This window comes from Protopterus annectens, chromosome 2.part1, assembly GCF_019279795.1.
Source record: "Protopterus annectens isolate FY-2018-M chromosome 2.part1, PAN1.0, whole genome shotgun sequence".
NCBI classification, from domain to species: Eukaryota; Metazoa; Chordata; order Ceratodontiformes; family Protopteridae; genus Protopterus; species Protopterus annectens.
Genome location: NC_056729.1, coordinates 1,803,770,448 through 1,803,791,709, shown reverse-complemented (window position 1 = coordinate 1,803,791,709; position 21,262 = coordinate 1,803,770,448). Strand labels below are relative to the sequence as shown.

The following is a 21,262-nucleotide window of genomic DNA, read 5'->3' as shown; positions in this document are numbered from 1 at the left end:
GCCAGTTTGGCAGTAAAATGAAGTAATGACAGAATGACTTTACAATGCAGTACACATGTAAAGTGATTTTTTAAATTTACATTTGACTCATACAAATAAGCTCTTTACTGCATAGGAAATTTACTCTTTAAGCTTACTCTGACTGTACACAAACTCACGGTCATGAAAGCATGTTTTCTAAGAGTATGGTCCTCAAACAACATTTATTACTTAATGACCTCATGCCAAGCTGCTGATTATGACAAAAACAGATAAAAGAAAGGTTATGTACTGATTGTAATGATAGAGCTGTGTTGTCTTCTTTTCATCAAGTTCAACTTTTGGGTTATCGGATCCAACGAGGCACCTTTAGAAGCTGTGGATCCAGGGCTATGACTCCTCCCCAACTTCCTCCAAATACCGCAGATGGAGTTTGCCTACATAGCGACCAAAAAGTTTCTTATCTAATAATTATAACACCATAAATTATTAAACCAGAATATAGCCTGGAGAAAACAACTAACTCAGTTTGTGCAGACAAGGTTCCTAGTTAGGTCCAATTAATCTAAGAGGAGCACCAGGATGGGGGAAGGAGGGAGGGATATTTAACTAGATGAAAAGACAACAAGGATTTATCATTATGATAATATGATGAGCACATAATTTTTGTATCCGATGTCTTTTTTCATACGATTCAGTCTTTGGGATAGATCACCTAACTGCTACAAACCTGGAAGCTATCAAGGACGGATATTCCTAAGAATGGTGAAACAGAAAGATATATGTGATCATGACTGTACATCCAGCTTGTAATGAGAAATGAATGTGTGAACTATGGACCAAGCTGCTGCATCTATAGGAACTCAGCATATAAGCTGTAGAAGTAGCCTTAGAGAATGTTGAATGAGCTCTTGTATTTTTGGTTAAAGGCAGTCCCAATTTTTAATATACAAAGGCTATACTGTCTGACAGCCACCTTTACAGTGTGACTTCAGAAACTCTCTGGCTTAAGTTGGCCTCAGAAAATGCTACTAACTGGTGACAGGATTTTCTGAAATATTTAGTCATGTGTAGATAAAATCTAAGCTGTCTGTGGATATCCAATAGGTGCAGTGTATATTCTCTTTTGTTAGAAAGTCTTGGGAAGAATTCTGGTAAATTGATAGTTTAATATTCATGTCTGATGCCACTTTTTGGATACACATAGGATTTGTTCTAAAATAAACCATATCCTTATGGAAAATCATGTAAAGTGGTTTAGAGAGTGCTTGTAATTTGGATATCATTTTAGTTGAAGTGATGGGCACAAGAAGAACAGTCTTCCAAGAAAGGTACTTTACGTCTGCTGACGCTGCTAGTTAAAAGTTTTTTTTTTTTCGTTGAAGCATGATAGTTATGTCCCATGGAGGAAGGAGATCCCTTATGGGAAGTCTTGATAAGAACATTCAGTTTAGAAAGGCCTTTGAAATCTTTAGGGAAGTTATAGCTGTCTGTGCTCAATATGGATACTGGAAACAGCAGCTAGTTGGACTTTGAATTTTGAAAAGCTCGATCCTTTTTTGGAAAAGGTCTAACAAGAAGTCTAGATTGGAAAGAAGAGGAGCTGAAAAGGCATCTATAGCTTTCTTAGCTGTCCAGGTAGAGAACCTCTTCCACTTGATAAGGTAAACCTTTCTGGTACTGGATTACTGACTGAAGAGGTTAACAAAATATGAACTACTTTAGTAAAAGCCTGGCATCTCTGGCCACAGTTAAAAATTGAAGGAACCATTCAGTCAGCCTCAGTGTTCCTGGGTTCAGGTGAACCTGCCCAGATGGATGAGTCAAAAGATCTGTATGGCTGTCCAGCATCCAGAGAGGGCAGAGTAGATAATGCCAGAGGAAGAGGCGCCACACTTGCCAGAGCGAGAATGCAGCAATGAGGATTACTTTGGACTTGCTTTCTGAACAAACTTTTGTTATCAGAGGAAAAGCATATAGAAGACCCAGAAGCTAACTGTGGACTACAGCATCTCTTGGCTACTGTCCCTGTAGAAGGATTATGGCAAAGTAACTGCTGCACTTGTAGTTTAGGTACAAAGCAAAAAGGTCACAGCAGGGTTGACCCCAGTGCTGAAGATTTGATTTGCCTTACTGAGTGACCACTTAAGGCAGGAAGATCGACCTGCTCAATTTGTCCAGTAACACATTAGAAGTCCCTAGAATATGTGTTGATATGAGAAAATGATGGGAAAACATTACCCATTACCACATTCTCATGGACTTTTGGCATATAGGATATGAATGTGTTCTCCCTACTTGTTGATGTACCAGACTACTAACATGTTATCTGTCTGGATGGAGATCACACCCCGGGGGAGACAGTCCTGGAAAGGCTGCAGCACTAGATTCATAGTAGGTTACTAGGCTAATGGCCCTAGGGCCTTTACAAGCCCAGCCATGTTATACCCGTGTTCCCTAACTGACCTTGGTTAGATGGTCATTGTTCACATAATGAGTCTATGATCAGCACCAACTATCCCTGTCCATGAGGGAAATAGGTGTCACCCCCAGAGTGAATTTACACTCTCCCATCAAATTGTCTAGGTTGCATATGAATACAGTCATTGAGGAGCTTTGCTTCACATGAATTGGGAATTTATTCCAGATGAGTGGCAATCTCTGGGAGATACATTTGCCTCTCCAGCACATTTTGTAAATGTCCCAGGCTAGGTTTAGATCCCTGGAGCTAGTGACTCGTCCCATTTGATTTGCGGATCTGCAGCATTTCCATTAGGGCAGGGTCAGAGACTGCTCTGTAGGGCAGGCATAAGTTACCTCTCAGCAGCCTGTAAGATACAGAGTACAGTGAGAAGGCTTTCAGTCTTTCCACACAAGATATGTTTTGGAGGCCCTGAATTTTATTTATTATTTTATTTACTTATTTTATATTTGTTAACTGGGAAAGTCCGACTTGGAGAGAGCCAATTTTTAGGGGAGGCCCAGGGAGAAAGGATCCAGACGCATGTCTTTGTAACGTGGGAGGAAACCGGAGCACCTGGAGAAAACTCACACGAATGCAGGGAGGATATGCAGACTCCACACAGAATTTCACCCCAGCTGAAAATCAAACCAGAGAACCTCTTGCTGTGAGATGGCAATGCTACAGCTGCACTACTGCACCGTTTGAATTTTCTTGGTGAGAAACCTCTGTGGTCTCTCAAGCCGGTGCAGGTGTCTGGTGAGGTATATGCAAAAGGGAGCATTGTATTCTATTAGTGGTCTGATGAGGGTCGAGTACAGAGGAGTTATAACATCCTTAGTCTTGGATGCAATGTCCATACTTATGAGATGCCCAACATAGAAGGCTTTCCTTACCACTGTGGACACATGGTGATCGACGTTTAGACTGTTATCAACTTGTGTTCCCAAATCTTGCACCACTTGTTTTGAGCTTAGGGGGTGCTGTCAGTATTGTAATTTGCAAGGAATTCCTCTTTGCCAAGGGGGTTAATAATGCACTTTTTTGTGTTTAGTTTTAGGCTGTGGCTTTGGCACCAATCACTTTTCTGTGTTACCCTTTTTGTAATATGTTAACTTCATTTGGGGACACAATGATTGTGTCCAGTCTGGAATCACCAGTGACCTTGGTAAGCCACAGGCCATCTACTTTCACCTGGACTTCTGAGAAATAGATTCCAAGCAACAGAGGGCACAGCACAGATCCTTGTGATATGCCACTGGTAACTGGTCAAGTGGTAAAGGTGGAATCCACAACTTTGACAGTACGCATTTTGTTGATGAGCCAGTTGGCTACCCATCTAGTGACGTACATGTTAATCCTCACCTGGGAGAGTTTCTCAATGATACCCAAGTGAGTTTTTGTGTCAAAAGCCTTGGTTAAGTCAAGATAGGTGGTATGTACTGTTCTGCCTTCATCCACGGCTCCGGTGACATTCTCAAAGAAGTCCACCAAGTTTAATAAGCATGGTTTACCCTTAACAAAGCCAAACTGGGTCGAGTCAAGAGAATGAAGGTTGCCTATGAACTTGCTGATAAGGTCTATGATTCTTTCCATGGTCTTGCAGATAAGGCTAGTTAGATTTACGGGTCTACAATTCCCAGGGTCGGTTGATCGGCCCTCTTTGTGCAAGGGGAGTACTGTTCTCCACTCTGCTGGAACAAAGCCATTGCCAAGTGGTTCCGCTAGGTCTTGTTTTAGATTGTTTTGTAAGCAGTCTGGGATGTTTTCTGGTCCCATAGAGGCTGTGCCTTTGGCCTTGGAGAGCATGGTATGACCTGCTCTTTGGGCATACTAGGCAGAGGACTGGTGTCAGGTATGCTTTGGAGTGGTTGACTTTGATTCCCAAATGTAGAAAAAGCTGGAGCAAGTACTTCCAATGCTGGAGTAGGCAATCACTGGATGGTGTGTTGAGAAGCCAACTGTCTAAGTATGGGAACACCCAGAACCCTAGCAGTTTGAGATACACTGCAACTACTGCCATGCATTTAGTGAACACTCGAAGTGCTCTGGTGAGACCAGAGGGCAGTGCCCTAAACTGGAAGTGATTGTCACAGCTGGAAATGGAGAAATCTTCTTGATTGCCTTGAAATCTTGATGTGGTGTAGGCATCATTGAAATCTACAGAGCACATCAAATTGTACTGGCCTTCCTCAAAAGAGGTAGACTGTATGGAACAGTAACCATCTGGAACTTTGTTTCATAAACTAACTGAGATGATAGAGGTCCACAATTAACTGTAGGCCCCATGTCATTTTTGGAAATAAAAAGAACCTGAAATAGACTTCAGATTCTATCTTGTCTGGAGGGACACGTTGGATGACTTTTTCTGACAGATTTAAGGCTTCTGCTGTTGTGGATTCCATATGATGGGGTGGGTACTGTGGGAATCCTTCTTTTCTTTAATGGAGGAGAAGCAAAGAGAGCTATATAGCCTCTGGTGATGATATGCAGCACCAGCATGTCTGATGTGATGACCTGCCAGATTTGATGGCTTAGTGGTTAGCTACTGTGACTGTAGTGTACAGGGTCCTGAGTTTGAGCCTTGCAGAGACAGTTTATTTACCTATGAACCTAAATAAGTGGATGGGGGGATCATAGGTTTGTCCCAGGGATTACTCCCGTGTCACTATTAGACAGAGGGACAGTAAACTAAACCTTAAAAAGGGCACAGTATACTCAAATCAAGGGGTGGCATATGCCATACAGAATCGGGCTAGGCTTATAATTGCCCCAGGGCAGATAGCCTAGTATGAACCTATGAACCTATGAGGGTGTAGGAATAAGTGCCCCCCGATTGCGTCCACAGTGAGGTAGTCACACAATCCTTCAGGGAAAAAAGACTGTGAAATCCCTGATTCTGCAGTCCACCTCTGCCCCCCAGGGTCACATCCATTGATATTGCACCCCCCTCTGCCTCTGCTGGACCCGTCTGCTATGTCGGTACCTGCTGCTCTAGCCTTACAATCAGCTGCATTAGAAAGCAGATACATGGATATGTTTGATGTTGATTGTAACACAGACAACTGGTACTGTTTTTTTTTTTTTTTTTTGGATGTCCATCTGTAGGTTACCTGAGGGGGACTTTGTGAGTTCCTCTGTCAGTTCCCTCTGGAAACATGTCATAAGGGCCAGGTAGTACAGCTCTGTAAGTGTGAAACTTGCTGAAGAGTACGTCATTTTCCCAAACCTGACAGGTGCTCCTGATTCCCTTTTAGGATGATGGACAGATGTACTGTCTTCAGACAGTTCTTTTTTTAGTGGCTGTTGCCACAACCATGGCACCTACTGGGAACCCTTGCTCCAAGTGTGCTCTATCCTTAGGTGCAACCACAATCTTGTCTGCCTTCTTATGGATAGGCTCTGCCTTACTGAAATCCTTCCAAGCTTGCTGAGCTACCAAATCTATAAGTGCATCAGCAGGCAGTACCACTCAGGAGGTAAAAAAGTCAGCTCTAACACAGACTCTTCAGGTGTGGTCATCTCAGTGGACCAACTTCCCTCATTGCTCCATCAATTCCAAAATATCAACAAAGGTGACATCCTCTAAAAGGGATCCTCACCCAAGTCTGTCTCTTCAGTGACTGACTTCTGAGAGGAGTTTAAATGTCTCCTCTTACATATCTATTTCCTAGGACACTGCCTCAATGGGACTTCCGGAGATGAGCTGGAGTTAGGGAGCTCAGACAGTCAGCAGCCCCAAGAGCAAAGGAAGATGACTGTACCTACTGACATGGATGTACTGAGAAAGACACAATATCTGAAAGGGGCTAGAACTGAGCCAAGTGTTTGGAAAGCACCTCCTCTCATGGCCTAGAAGAACAATTTTGAAAGCCTTGAATGCTGAGGTGGAGATCGGAGCTGAAGAGACTGCCACACCATATGGGTGAGATGAAGGGACAGCTTTCCCCAACCAGACCTGTCCTGGATCTGAAGTTGACAGAGGCTAAGCTATCTAGTGCAGAGATGTTGAGAAAGAGACAATTCTGAACGTTTTGGCATCAAGTCCATAACTTTAGTCCTGGCAACTAATGATTCGGCTGACACACTAGTCCCAACCCAATGGCATCAGAATCAATAGAGCAAGGAACTTGGTTGGAGTCAAAGTCAACAAGACTCTTGGCTCTCTGGGTGCTGCCTGGAGACTTGGATTTTAGACCTTGGATCCAAAGGATAGACCAGAATTGAATACATTAGTGCAGAGGTTGTTGGAGCCATTCTCGGAATGTCCTGTGCAGATGGAGCTGGAAGAACCTCTAGCTGAATTTACATCTGAAGGAACATCAACATCATCCTGTCAACATCTGCTTCAGTGAAGCTCCAAAATGATCAAATGGACATGGACGATGAAGCCACTGACAAGGTCTTGACACTGCTTCTCCTGTAGAAAAGGAGAATGGAGTTGAGGACTCACCTGCTCCTGTGAAAAATGAGAAGGAGGTGTTGGTGATTGCATCTGCTTAGGAGTCAGATCTATCGGTTGAGAACTCTTTGGTACCAGATCCAAGGTTTCTGATGGGATTCAAGGCAGTTTCCCAGACTTATTGATTCTCAAAAGATTTATCTTTCTCCTTTTTATTTTCCTTGGGCTTGTTTTGTTTAGATTTTTCTAATGCCTTAGCTGGGGATGCAGACGTAATAGCAGAAGAAATTGAGACCAGGTAGACTCTACTGACTGAGGGAATGAAACCTTTTAAGACAAGTTTACCTCTACAACCTGAATGGCCCTAGAACTGAAAGAGGGGCAATCCTTGCATTCTGTGTTGAGAACAGCTGCCCTCAGGCAGTGTACACAAAGAGAGTGTGGGGTCCTGTGGCAGGATCTTATGGCCACAGGCCAAACATTTTTTGAAACCTTGAACCTTGTCTACCATGTAGATGGCAAAGTATCAGCTGGGCAGAATGGTCTGAAAATATCAAAAGTGAAGAAGCACTAACATCAACAAACTCTCTAAACAACAACAGTTTAGTAACAATAGGCTATCTATTATTAAAGCAAACTAAATTTTAAGTCAACAGGATAGAAGAGGAATGGAACTGTCTGTACGTTTGTGTGTGTGCACACATACACATATATTTTTTTTAAGTTTTACCTGGAAGTAACGGGGAGGTGAAAGAAGAAGAAAGGAACAAACTGTTGAAAGGACACAGAGAAGAAAAAAGGTAGTCAGAGCCCTTGAAAACATGAGCTTCTTGATCAGTCAGCAAAGGAGATCTGAGGCATTTGAAGGAAGATGGGAATTATTTGTATGGGAGGAGTCAGAGTGCTGATCAACAGTTTCTAAAGGTGCTGACGTCAGATCTAGGATGGCCACCAATCTGTTTTTTTACGGACTATTCAGAAATCAAACAGACTGTCCTGTAGTCTGGAAAACACTGTTCATATTCCTATATTGGTAGCTTTACTACGCTCTTCTGTTAAAAAAAAACCCACTGCAAATGAGGAAAATAGGATGTTCCTCCTCCCCAGGACGTGACTATGATGTCACAAAATGGGTTGAAAATGTGCAAGGAGAGGGAGGGGATGGGTGGGTTTAGGGGAGTGGCCTTGGACCTGTTTTGGTCACAACAATAGGTGGCAACCCTAGTCAGATCTGATAACCCAAAGGTTAAATCAGATAAAAAGGCAACATCAGATCTATATATTACACCATACTCACTCATACTGATGGTGACACAGACTTGGAAGTTAACATATGTCATGGGGGATCATGCAAAATCACATTGATTGACAAACGCCTGCTTCTCAATGAAGGTCAAATAAGGAAAAAAAACTCTGCAAATACTTCTTGCATACACAGTTGCAAACATTTTCCTGTAACTATTACCCAGGGATTATGGATGCAGGCATGTATACACATACAGCACATACTCATTAAAGAAGAAAGCTTAAATGGAGTGTGAAAGCCATAGGAACTGCTTACAGCCAACTGTTAATTACTACTACAAAAAACATATGCTGCATTCTCAGTGACAAAATGATGCAAGTGGAAAGGCAGCAAAGACAGCTGTTAAAAGTAGCCTGTAAGTGTGGCATGTAACTACAAATGAAACCAACAATTTAACAGGAAGAGTCCTGTGTCTTCAGTCTGGCAACGTTTGATGAACAGTTAATCCCAATGCTTCCATACAACAGTATCAAAACAGCTGTATAATTATCTTGTATTCCTCATGTCCACATACCAAGGATATTGAAATGTTTAACTTAGTTTTATGATTCAGGCCAGTTACTAACTACAATATTAAGTCAGTTTCCACAGATCATATAAATGAATAGAAACTATGAGAAAACTAAGGCACAGGCAACCACTTCATTACGTCAGGCAAAGAAATGAAAAATGTTAGTTTAGCAGTATGCAACAACAAAGTGTGGCATAGCTTTTGTCTGGAAACTGGTGTTTCTTATTTCCAGCATCTGAACTTGCTTTCTTATCAGACGGTCACGTCATCTGAAAAATTCTTAGTCTCACTGATTCTACAGTATGCTTCTTGTCTTGCAAAAATATTTCACACCACAACTGTAAAATACGCTGAGGTGCTCTTTTCAGCAGTTTAGGAATTTAAGCAAAGTATTTTTTCCGTGAATAAGGGAGTGAGAAATGAGGCAAAACCTTGAACTTCTTTAACTCCACAAGGTTGCTGGAAACAGTGTATAGGAAACAGACCAGATGAAGTAGTACACACTGGTAACAGGAAAAGGGAAGAGCACCATCATCAAGGCACCTGCAAGGAAAAAAACAAAACAAAACAGAAGAAAACAGTTAAAACATTATAACCTGGTGAAAAGCTGTAGTCATTCAACTTGCCATTCCACGTTACTATGTCAAAAATAATAAAAATTTAAATCTGTCAAGCAATAAAGCATAAATGCATGTGCTTTACTGTGAAACAGCACAAGATAACTGGCATGCTGTGATACCACCCAGTTACACACTGAGGACATGACTCCTGAACAATAGTGTAACCTGAAATGCTCAGAGTGTAGTTTGTTTAGCTGGCCCATTGTCAACTTGCCAGCCCTCATGTATGCCGATCAGAGCCACATTTTATGGTAGTATGACATACAGGACCATTATATTATAATATGGGGGAGCAGCACCCCCTGAAATGTGTGCTTGCAAAGAAGGGGCAAAATTTCCTATACATTAAAGAAAGTGCATGTCACTTGTAGAATGATTTGAGTGCCAGAAAAAGGATAGTTATGTACTAACCATAACATTAGGTCCTGTCCATCTAATACGGCTGATGGGTCTTTGGGAAGCTGGTTGGATCTGAGCCTGTAAAAAAGTGCTCCAGCCTTCAGCTCCTCTACCTTTTCCCTCCCAAGTGCACCTGTGCTCACTGGTTAATCCCCCTGTAAGACTGAAGTTGCTGCTTATAAGCCAACATAAAACAGAGTCACCTTCAAAATTCTGATATAGATTAATAGGGGGAAGGTTGTATCAGACATGCAAGAATGAAAAGGATCTACTGTTGCTACGGTAAGTGCATAACTATCCTATTTGATTCATTCTGCCCATCCAGTATGACTGCTGAGCCAGAATCCAGCTATTGAGACACCTGGGTGGCATCATGACAAGAAACCCTTGAGGCTCTAGACCTCAACATCATATTTGATTTGTAATGCTTTGAAAAATTATGCACTGTAGACTGAGTTGCTGCAGCACAAATGTCATCAATAGAAGATTCCTAAAAACGCTGTAGATGTACCTACTGATCAAGTAAAATGAGCTTTGGGTTTGCTTGGTAATGTCTTAATGTGACTGGATTAGACAAACGCTATTTAGCTAGAGACCACTTGGGTAAAGTTATTCTAGACACTTTCCTTCCTAGTCTGTTCGCTACAAAAGAAACAAACAAATAACCTTGTAGCTGGAGTTGGAGTTGATGAAGTGTGCTAAGAAGAGGGTTCCAGATAAAAGATCTAAGATACAGATGAAATGAAGGCACTTACAGCACACTGTAACAGTTGGGAGTACTAAGACTGCTTTGCCAAAGTTAGATATGATGTCAGTCATATTGGATGGGCAGAATTAATCAAATAGGACAGCACAGTAGTGCAGCAGTTGCATTGTTGCCTTACAGCAAGAAGTTCTCCGGTTCGATTCTCGGTTCGGGTGCTTTCTGTGTGGCAGCATGTTCCTGTGTTCGTGTGGGTATCCTCCAGGTGCTCCAGTTTCCTCCCACGTTACAAAGACATGCATCTGGAACATTTCTCTCCAGACCTCCACTGAAGATTGGCTTCCTTCCAAGTTGGACTTTCCCGGTAAACAAATGTTAAATAAAATAAAAGATAATGAGCATCTCGTGCCTTTTGTTGTCTTTACCAAAATCAACAGAAAATGAGGGTTAAGCATAAAGATTTCTCATTGTGTGACTTCAGAAGGTGTTTTGAGATGTGGTCCAAAATCAGAAATGTGTGCACCAATGTGAGGCATACAGAGATCACCATCTAACATTTTCAACATGGAAAATATATGGCAAAAAAATCCAAGGAATGAGTCTCCATTCATGAACAGGATGGCCAGAAAGATTTATGATGAACTGCTAACGGTGTTTTCTCCTAGCAATAGATTAAAAAACAATACCAGATACCACAACGGCATGGCCAGCTAACCAATATGGTATGATCTTGGGCATTCAGGCATCTGGCAGTTAATGCACAGGACTGAAATAATGACCTGCTTTCTGTAGTCCAGGATTTGATCCTCTCAAACTTCATTTGCCTCCTGTGTAACTCTGAGCAAGACACTTACATATTGCTCTGGGGCTACTGGAAGACTGGGCTAGGATCTACATTTTTTTAGCCAATTGCCTAGTAAGGACCCGTGCTCCCACTGAAAAGGAATCTTCAAAATATAGGTCTCTGCAGTAATGACACCCAGATAGGAATTCCAATCACAACAGATGGACTACCTCAAAATGAACAACTGAGATTTTGTTTGAGAAAAATAACTGGAAGAGGTATAGTTAAAACTGATCAGTTCAGTCTGGAAGGATAAAGCATGGACAGCTATTTAATGATCATGATGGTAATCAAAGCAGCCTTTTCCAATGTTACTTCCTCTCCCAAAACCAAGTAGGTGGCACCTGCAGAGTGAGTGAATAAATGAAATTTGGAAGCACGGAAAGTGCAGTCTTACTCCGTACAACAGGCTTCAGCTTTGACATTACCTATTTCTGCCCCATTAAACACCAAATGCAAGAGTTCAATTTTTTTTACTTTGAGATTTTTAAAAGGATTTCCTGCTTTCCTTTCTTTTTCTTTTTCCTTAACCAAATATTTCTTTTGGAAAATGTTTAGTATTAGCTGCAGATTTTGGCTACTTTTTAAAATTTAATTATTACCTAGATCAACCTATAAGGCAAAGGTGCCTCTTTTTAGGGGAGACACAAGTGCACTGACTGTTTAAGTGACTTCTTCAGGGTCACACAGCAGGCCTGAAGTGATACGGATCTTCTAATGCTTGGAGGGGAATAGAACTGGCTTCAACTGCCTGGAGCTCTTATAAATCCTCCTTGTATAATCATCACTGCATTATAGGATTTGCAAAGAAAGTCAACCTTTGAAGAACTGTTTCAAACAATGAGTGTGAAAAGAATCATTACCTTTGTTAAGGACAATGCAATTGACGAAGGTGGCTTTACAGGTAAAAAAAAGAAGTTATGTACTCACCATAACGTTCCAACTGAGTAGTTTTACTTCATTTTTCTTCAACCTGTGGATTTTCGGATCCAAATCGGATCCGAGACGGCCACATCACTAGCATCTGATCCGAGCTCCAAGCTCCTCCCCTTACCTATAATGCTCCCCTGTCTCCTTCCTTTCCTCAGATTGAGTTTGCTGCTCAGGAAAACACAAGCCCAACCCAGTCAGACCTTAACACTAATGGCTCCCAATAACTAAGCCAAACATAAACCAGGAGAGCCACAATAGTGCTCCTCTCCCAAATACAAGGTTAGAACAATAGTGACAAGGTCTGGGGAAAGGAGGGGTGAATGGCTGAAGACAAATGAAGTACTACTACTCAGATGGAATGTTATGGTGAGTACATAATTCTTTATCTAAAGTAGTTGACTTAATTTGGTCTTCAACCTGTGGAACAGAGTTCCCAGCTACCAACTCCTGGGTGGCCCTCATGAAAGGATATTCTGGAGCACCGCAGAACCAAAGGATGCCCTACTCCTGGATACAATATCCAACTTGTAATGAGATAAGAAGGTATGAGATGAGGACCAAGAAGCTGCAGAACAAATATCATCCAGCGATACCCTAGACCAAAAGGCTGCTGAGGTAGTCATGGACCTATTGTGGGCTTTCACCTGACCTAGAGGGGAAATGCCTCTATCAGAATATGCTTGAATGATACATTGGGAAATCCAGCGAGCAGTGGTCACTTTAGAAATTGGCTTGCCCTGAAAAGGTTTCGAATAGGATACAAACAACTGATCAGATTAGTGAAAGGATTTTGTTCTGTGTAAATAAAACCTCAGTTGTCTGTGTACATTCAGCAAATGTAATTTGTATTCGCCCCTATTTTGGAAATTTGGAAAGAAAACAGGAAGATTGATAGTTTGATTGATACTGGCTTCCGATGCTACCTTTGGAAGAAGGAAAGGATTAGTAGTACACAGGGAAACCCTGTCCTTATGAAAAACCATGTAAGGAACTTTAATGGACAGTGCTTGAAGTTCCGATACCCTCCTAGCAAAAGTGATAGCTACCAAAAATGCAGTTTTCTAAAATAGGAATTGTAAATCTACTGATGCCGCAGGCTCAAAAGGAGGAGAGACTAGAGCCTGAAGTACAAAGGTGAGGTCCCATGGAGGTGTAAGATCTTTCACTGGGGATCTTAAAATGAAGGTACCTTTAAGGAAGGTCTTGCAAAGTCTGGAAGAAGCTAGGGGAAGCCATGTTTTCTCCCACATGGAAGTTAGAGATGGCAGCCAGGTGGATTTTAAAATTGGTCTCAGAAGGGGACCACATGCCTTGGACAGCTCTTCCCAAGCAATGCCCCCACCACCATAGCTGGGAAGCATCTGTGGTCACTGTGGTTGTGGGAAAGGATGGAACAAAGGGGTGTCCTTTGAAAAGATCTGGGAAGAGAAGCCACCAGAGAAGAATCCAAACTGGATGGGACAAAGTTAGATCTAGTAGGGACCATTGAACTGTTAATGTCCACTGGAGAACCCGCATACAAAGTTGTGCAAAGGGTAGAAGATTGATTGTGGCTGCCATGGAACCCAGAGCCTGTAAAACAGCCTCCACTGAAGGAAGTTGAGCCTGGAGAATTTAAGAAACATAAAGTCTTAAATTGTGTACCCTTTCCGGAATGAGATAAACCTCCATTTTGTATGGTGTCCAGCTGAGTTCCTATGAAGTCTAGGGACTGGACTGGAGTCAGTGACTATTTGCTGAAGTTTATAGTTATGGCCAGACTGTTTGCTAATACCAGGAAATAGTCCCTGGCTTGGCACAGCAGATGCTTGGTAGGGCAGCAAGTAGCCAATCGTCCAGGTAAGGAAAGACCCGAATTCCCTGGAGTCTCAGGTGAGCCTCTACTACCACCATCACTTTGGTAAATATCCTGGGGGCTGTGGTGAGACCAAAGGGGAGGGCCCTGAACTGATAATGATTGGCCCCCAGCCAGAAGTGGACAAACCTGCGGGAGCGCCTGTTCATTCTGATATGATAGAACGCATCCTGGAGGTCGATCGAGCATATCCAATCTTTTTTTCCTCCAGGTAGAGCAGGATGGACTGAAGGGTGACCATCCGGAACTTTTCTTTGGCTACAGATATGTTCAGGGTGGAAAGATCCAGAATGGGTCTTAGGTCCCCCATCTTTTTTGGCACTAAAAGAACCTGGAATAAATGCCCAGTCTGGAGGGATGGTTTGGATGACTCACTGTCTTAGTAGCTTGTCTATTTCCAGTGTTGCTACCTCCCAGGTGGAACGTCTGGGAGGTGTTTTGGTGAGAGAGGTGGCTCTATGAATGGGATGCAATAACCTCTGGATATGATTTGCAACATCCAACAGTCTGTTACAGACTCCCACTCCGTTGGGTGAAGTGACAGCTGACCCCCGACTGCCTCCAGAGACAAACAGTCCAGCAGCCCCTCAGGCCTGCTGCACTGGCCTGTCCAAGAATGGTTCTCAAGACCAAACATTTCCTCGGACCCCCTCTGCCTCTGGGCCAGCACCTATTATAACCCCATCTGCCTCTGGAGGAAGATGAGTCCTGAGTATCCCAGGAGAACTGAGATTTCCGGAACCACATCTTCTTTGCCCCTTGCTGATTCCTAGAAAAGGATCTTTGATGGGCGTAGAAGCAAATCCCAACTTCAGACAATGTCTTCCTGTCCATCTCACTCCGAACTAGTGTGTCACACACAGACTGCCCAAACAGGGAAGAACCATCATGAGGCATTAGCAAAGGATTCCTTGAAGGGTTCCAAGAATAGACACAGCCGGAGCCAGGCATGAGGCCTCATGGCAATGCTGAACCTGGCCACCCTGGCATCTCCCTCCATAGCATGGGAAAGGAGGTGCATGGATGTGTTGGCTACTGCTTTTAGAGTGGCCATTAATGTGGAGAATGTCTTCTTGCCCTCTGCCAACAATGACTCCAGGGGAGACTCAGCGACTTCTTTCACCAGGTCCCGCTGCAGTCGGATGACATGTGCCATATAGTTCAGCACCCTTATGGTGAAGATTGCTTAAGCATACACCCACTTCCCCAAACGGTCCCTAGTCTTCGACTCCAGGTCAGAAGGATGGATCTTAGATTATCTACATAACAGTCATTAAAACGAACACCTCACTCTTTCAGCTGACTCTCCATTCAGTCCTGTTTGGGATCTTCCAGGGCTATGGCCTAGGATGTTTACTGCTCATTACCTACAACAATTCTTTCATTCTCACACAAAATGCAAACAACCTCCTGTACACAGAAGATAGAATTTGCAAAACTGACAGCTCACCTGAAACCATCTCTTAATCACTCTTCATTTCTCTGGCATGGCTGTGTCAGACTTGCGAAAACATGGGTCTAAAACTCAGTCTCAACAAAACAAATACAATAAAAACAAAATAGTGGAATCCAAGTGGTAAGTCCTCTGTTGTTAAATGTCGATAAATAAACCAAAAGACTGCTGTGAACTAAAAACGGATGGAGCCAGGCATGCACGAAATTCAAAATCCAAACAAGAACTCAAGAGGTAAGGCAGTTCAAACTATAGTTCAAGTTGCAAGGACAAAATATCCAAGTGTATATAAAAAACATATAAAATCTCCTTTATTGTAGTCGACAAAAGGTAAGCGCTTTCACTATTTAGCTTCATCAGACATAAAAACAAATACAATGCTGAAATACTGGGTCAGCCAATTGGTGTAACTCAGGAAATGATTTATTTGAGCTGGGATACAGAATCTGAATTGCCTAGGCATATTAAAGCCTTACTAAGTTTAATTTCGGTGGCTGCCAAAAGAACAATTATTACAAAATAGAAATCAAAGTCCAAACCAAGCACATTTGAAGCAGTAAATATAGTACTAGAGATAAAAGAACCAAAAGTAGTTCTTTAGAGAAGGGCAGGAGCAAATTCCATAGAAAAATGGGAACTGTGGGAAGAATACATACAGACTAATGTTTTGGAGGAGGAATGAGGTTTAAGGGAAGGCAGGAACCGAGTTATGTAAAGATGAATTGACGGATGTACAGAAGATTATATCTGATGTATAACATTTGTGACTGAGAATATGTAAATACGATTTGTTTTCACTTATACAAAAGTATGACTGCCTATGGCATAAGTGATAATTCAATAAAGCTGATAAATGAAAAAAACATGCAATGCTGTCTGGTGCACAACAAATGTTTAGCTCATACCGTGACTCCTGAATCTCTCAAAACACCATAGTCAGTGGAATATTGTGAGTCTGGCAAGAACCCTCACTTTTTTAATTCACATACGCAATGTGTGTAATAAGATTTCCTCAATGATATACAAATGCAGACTTGTCTACAGGTCCCCCCCCCGTACAGCTAAGAAAGCAGTAGATCTACCCATCCTTGAATACTTTACTCTGGTCATGGGTCCACTTTATCCAGAAACTTAAAAGGACTCAAGTCAGTGCAGAACTAAATCTGTTAGGAGGCTGGTGGTGGTAAGACTCCTCATCACTGTGATGCTATTCAGCAGATGGGCTCGCTCCTTATCTCCCAAAGTCTCTGCCTGTTCTCATGCACACTAGTATTTGAGGTTCTTCACATGGCCCATTGAAATGATTAATAAATATTTAATTCCTTTAAAGAATGCTCAAGCCCCACAGATCTTCAGATTCCCCTGCTCATGCACCTACATTCACTTGTTCTAATGAGAGTACCTTCCGCCCTCTTGATCCTTCTATCTAGAACTTTCTTCCTCTACTGAGAGGGTTTTCTCAATTATTTTATTTATTTGACATCTGTTAACCCAGTATGTCCAAATGAGCATGAGCCCATTTTCAGCGGAGACCTGGAGAGAAAAGCTCCATATAAAATACAAAGTAATGCATTGTAAAACAACAAATCCAGAGACAATTTTCAATTACAATTGAATATTCTAGCACAGAGGTAACAGTAGATACCAGAATAAAGTCACGAAAACAATATATAAATTAAATGATGCAACAGGCAGTGAAGTGCATGATAGAAGAAGCCAGTGAAAGTTGCTGAGGTCTCTCCCTTTCTAATTTCTCCAAATCTTTTGGGTTTCTAACACCGTGATGGGAATGTACCCCATTCATAAGTTAAAGTACGATTAAAGTTCATCAAATTAGTATTGTTTCAATCTTCGCAGGTCCCGCAATGTGCCCAGTAACAACAACTTCTGCAATTCGAATGGAGTTACACGTACTGGCAACATATCTAAATAAGATTGTAGGTTCTTTTTTATAAGATCCGTTGCTCCTACTTCTATTGGAACTACCTGGAATCTTTCTTCCACATTGCTCTAGTTTCTCCCTGTAAATCCTGATAGTTTAAGACTTTGTGCATCTCTGTACACAAGACACTGTAGTCACTGGGTGTGGTGATTTCAGTGATCGATGCTACTTCTGTCTTCTTTTCTTCGACCACTATATCTGGATTTCTAGTTATCTACGTTTTGAACTGTTGCCAATGGATGATCTCATGTGATGTCGACTTCAGCATTTTCTATGCTGCTTTGTGGCTCATGTTTCTAGTGTTTTTCAGCTACTTCAATACCATAGTGTTTGCACAATCCCCAGTGCAACAGTCTTGCCACATTATTATGCCTTTCAGGATACAGTCCTTCTGCCATTAGTATGTTGCAACTAGCAATGAGGTGTGCAACTGTTTCCAATTCTGTTTTACAAAACCTACATTTGTCCATTTCTCCTACATGTGCAATGGATTTTGTAGCATTTATATCACGCTATCGAAAGATGAAAATAGGAAACGCTATTTCATCAAACCTAAAATATCTAAACCACATAATATCGAACATTCAGAACAGCGAATTTTTTCCTTGGGAAAAAATTTGCTATTCCGAAACACACACACACATACACAACACAAGCACACTTAAAAAACATCAATCCACACACATACACTTGTAATCCTACAACTAACCCTACACTAAACTGTACATACACTACTATGTATCCACTAATTTTAACCCAAACCCTAACCCTAACGTCCGTCACTATCGCATACTCACCTAACCCACGCCCTAACCCTAACTCACTTAACCTGCCCCTAACCCTTATTCACCTAACCTACGCCCTAACCCTAACTCACCTAACCCGCTCCCTAACTCACCTAACCCATGCCCTAACCCACCTAACCCACGCCCTAACCCACCTAACCTGTGCTCTAAACCTAACAACCACACAATTGCACACTTACCTGAAACTGACCCGTAAATTTCCACCACAGCGCTGAAAATAGAGAAGCCACAGAACCGGCCAACCGAATTCTTTCCCTAGGAAAGAATTCGGTGTTCTGCAGGTTCGCTATTTTTAGCATTCGCTTAAAACAGGTTGATATTAGAGCAAAGTTTTAAAACTTCGATGTTCTGATACAGACCCATTTTGTAAACCAACATGTACATAGCCCACTATCTTGTGCTGCCAATATTAACCTTTCATCTCTTGGTTTGAATTTGCCTCTCCTTAACCATTCCTGCATTCATTACTGATCAACATGAGGTTCTTCCAGACATTTTTTATATTTGCAACTATATTTATGGATTTTCGACATTTCTTGCATTTTCATCGGGTCCTTCGCCTTATATTCTTTCTTTTGTTTTTTGGCACATACAATTGCTTCCTGATTTTTATCTATTTGTGGTTTGATTTCCATTCCTGCCTGATACCGATAGGCTTCTGCTAGCCTAAGAAGGGAAGTCATCTTAGATTTATTCTCCTCACGTTTCAAAACCTTCACTACATTTGGTCTTGTGAGGACAGCAGATGTGTGTGGAGTCCCACGACTGCAGATCTATACATGTAATCAGTTTCAAGTAGGCCCGTCCCACCTTCAGAACGGGGAACATATAATCTTGGTATGCACTGATTTTTACAAATCATTTGGTGAGCACGAAGCATCCTTGTTTTCCTGTCTAATCTATCCAACATGTTTTGAGGCCAGTTAATCATCCCAAAACAGTACGTTAGGACAGGAAGAGCAAATTGGTTTATAGCTTGGATTTTGTTCCTAGATTTCAATGCTGTTTTCAGGATAAATTTAAGTCTTTTAAAGTACTCTTTACTAAGTTTTATTTGCATTTGTTCATGTTTTATTGTTGATCCTTCATCAATTCCCAAATATTTATACACTCCCTCTTGCTCAAGTTCTTTTATATCACATTCTTGTTCCAAACTAATATTTTCCTGGTGCTGCAGTTTTCCTGCTTTAAATTTGCTTTTGCATATTTATCAAGACCAAATGACATTCTTATACCATCTGAAAAATTTTGACAACTTGCAGTTGTGCTTTCAGTTCATCTGACGAGCTATACAGTTTTAAATCATCAACAAAGAGAAGATAAGTCTTTGCACTTTGTTGTTTTCTAGGGGCCAAGTTATAGCCATGCCCTAATCTGTTAAATAGACAGCTTAATAGGTTAAGGGCAAGGCAGAATAGCAGCGGTGACAGTGAGTCACCCTGGAATATCCCCCTTTGAATTTTTATCCCTGGAATAATAATTTGTCTTTATCATGATTTAATTGCAAAGTGGTCTGCCACTGTTTCATGGTCACTGTAATGTAGTTGATCAGTGTAGGATGTATCTTATACATTTTTATCTATGAGTGTGGGATACTATCAAATGATTTTTTGTAGTCAATCCATGCCATACTTAAATTCATCCCCTTTTTACAGTTCTCTACTATGACTTTATTTAACAACAAATGATCCTTTGTTCCATATGACTTTCTTTTATTGCCCTTTTTTTCTATTGCCATAATTGAGTTTTCTTCTACATGACTATAAACTGTCGGCATCAGTTCTAGAGTACAGTTTATACATTGTCGGAAGTCAAGTTACTGGTCTATAATTTTAGGGTAGCTTGCAGGTTTACTCTTAAGTAGGAGCATTGTTTTACCTGTTGTTAGCCGTCTGTTCAGGGTGCACATATAAATAGTTGCTTTGTCATAAGGGAACTCACTAGCCTATCACTCCTCAACATTAGCTGCATTAGAGTTTCCACAGTTTCCTGTTCCTTCCCTTGCTATCCAGCTTCAAGTGAACATTTATACTGGTTTCCTGTGGAAGGTTCCAAATTATCTTCATATGCCACCTGACCACTTGCTTCCCGTTCCACTGGTTTCCCCTTAATTTGGAGGTCTATTGCTCTATCCTGTTGTGGCACTTTCTGAATTAGATTTTCTACATGAATCCTTTACTTTGCAGGTACTCCATAACCTCAGTTTTTATTTCTTTAACTTCTCCATTATTAATCTCCTTTTCCTCTTTGTCTTCTTATTTTTTGTATTGTAAAGTTTTCCATGTCCAGATTCCTTTGCCTGTATTTCTCTTCAAACATTTTTGGTGCTGCTCTTTTTGTATTGATTTGTTTTGCTTTCTCCTTTGCATAGATATTACACCATATTAAATCTCTTTTTCCTTCCCATGTCCATCATATTCCTTCTTCAGATGTCTCCTGATCTTCCTGTTTCTCTTCACTTTGGGGACTCGTTCTATTGTGCTGTGATATAACCTGTGTTAGGCCTACATGAAATCCTTCACTTCGCAAGCACTCCATTAACTTCAACTTCTATGTTTTTAATGTCTACTAATCTTTTTTTCTACATTCCTTCTTTGTGATATTATTTTTTTTATTGTGAAATTTTCCCTGTCTGGATGCCTTTGCCTGTATTTCTCTTTGAATATCTTTGGGGCTGCCTTCTTTAAGTTGATCAATTTGGCTTTTACCTTTGCATAAATATTGCACCATATCAAATCTCTCTTTCTTTTCCATGTCCATATTTCTTTTTTATACTTTTCAAAAATATCTAGGTTTTGTTCTTCATATTTTTGCAGTTCCTCAGATGCTTCTTTTTCCAAACAGAATAATGTTTCTTGGTCTATATACTGTTTTTCACAAATCTGTTGTGTTAATGACCACAATTTTTTATTTAAAGCTTCTGAAAGTTTTTCTTGCGGAAGCATTTTTCTTTCCTCTAATTTCTCTCTTAATCCTTTTGTATATCTTGCGTCTGGAAATGCTGGGCTTTTTTTCATAATAGTAACAATACATCATTTCTTTCTTATC

At 41.2% G+C, this 21,262-nt stretch overlaps 1 protein-coding gene across 1 annotated transcript in view; it reads right to left on the bottom strand.

Moving 5' to 3' along the window:
• Positions 1–8,771: 8,771 nt before the first annotated feature.
• Positions 8,772–21,262, bottom strand: part of TMEM269 (transmembrane protein 269) — a 713,721-nt gene continuing 701,230 nt past the window's right edge. The window contains exon 7 of the mRNA XM_044063247.1: positions 8,772–9,202. Coding sequence (XP_043919182.1) covers positions 9,102–9,202 — 101 coding nt within the window. The 3' untranslated portion in view covers positions 8,772–9,101. The remainder of the gene's footprint in view (positions 9,203–21,262) is intronic.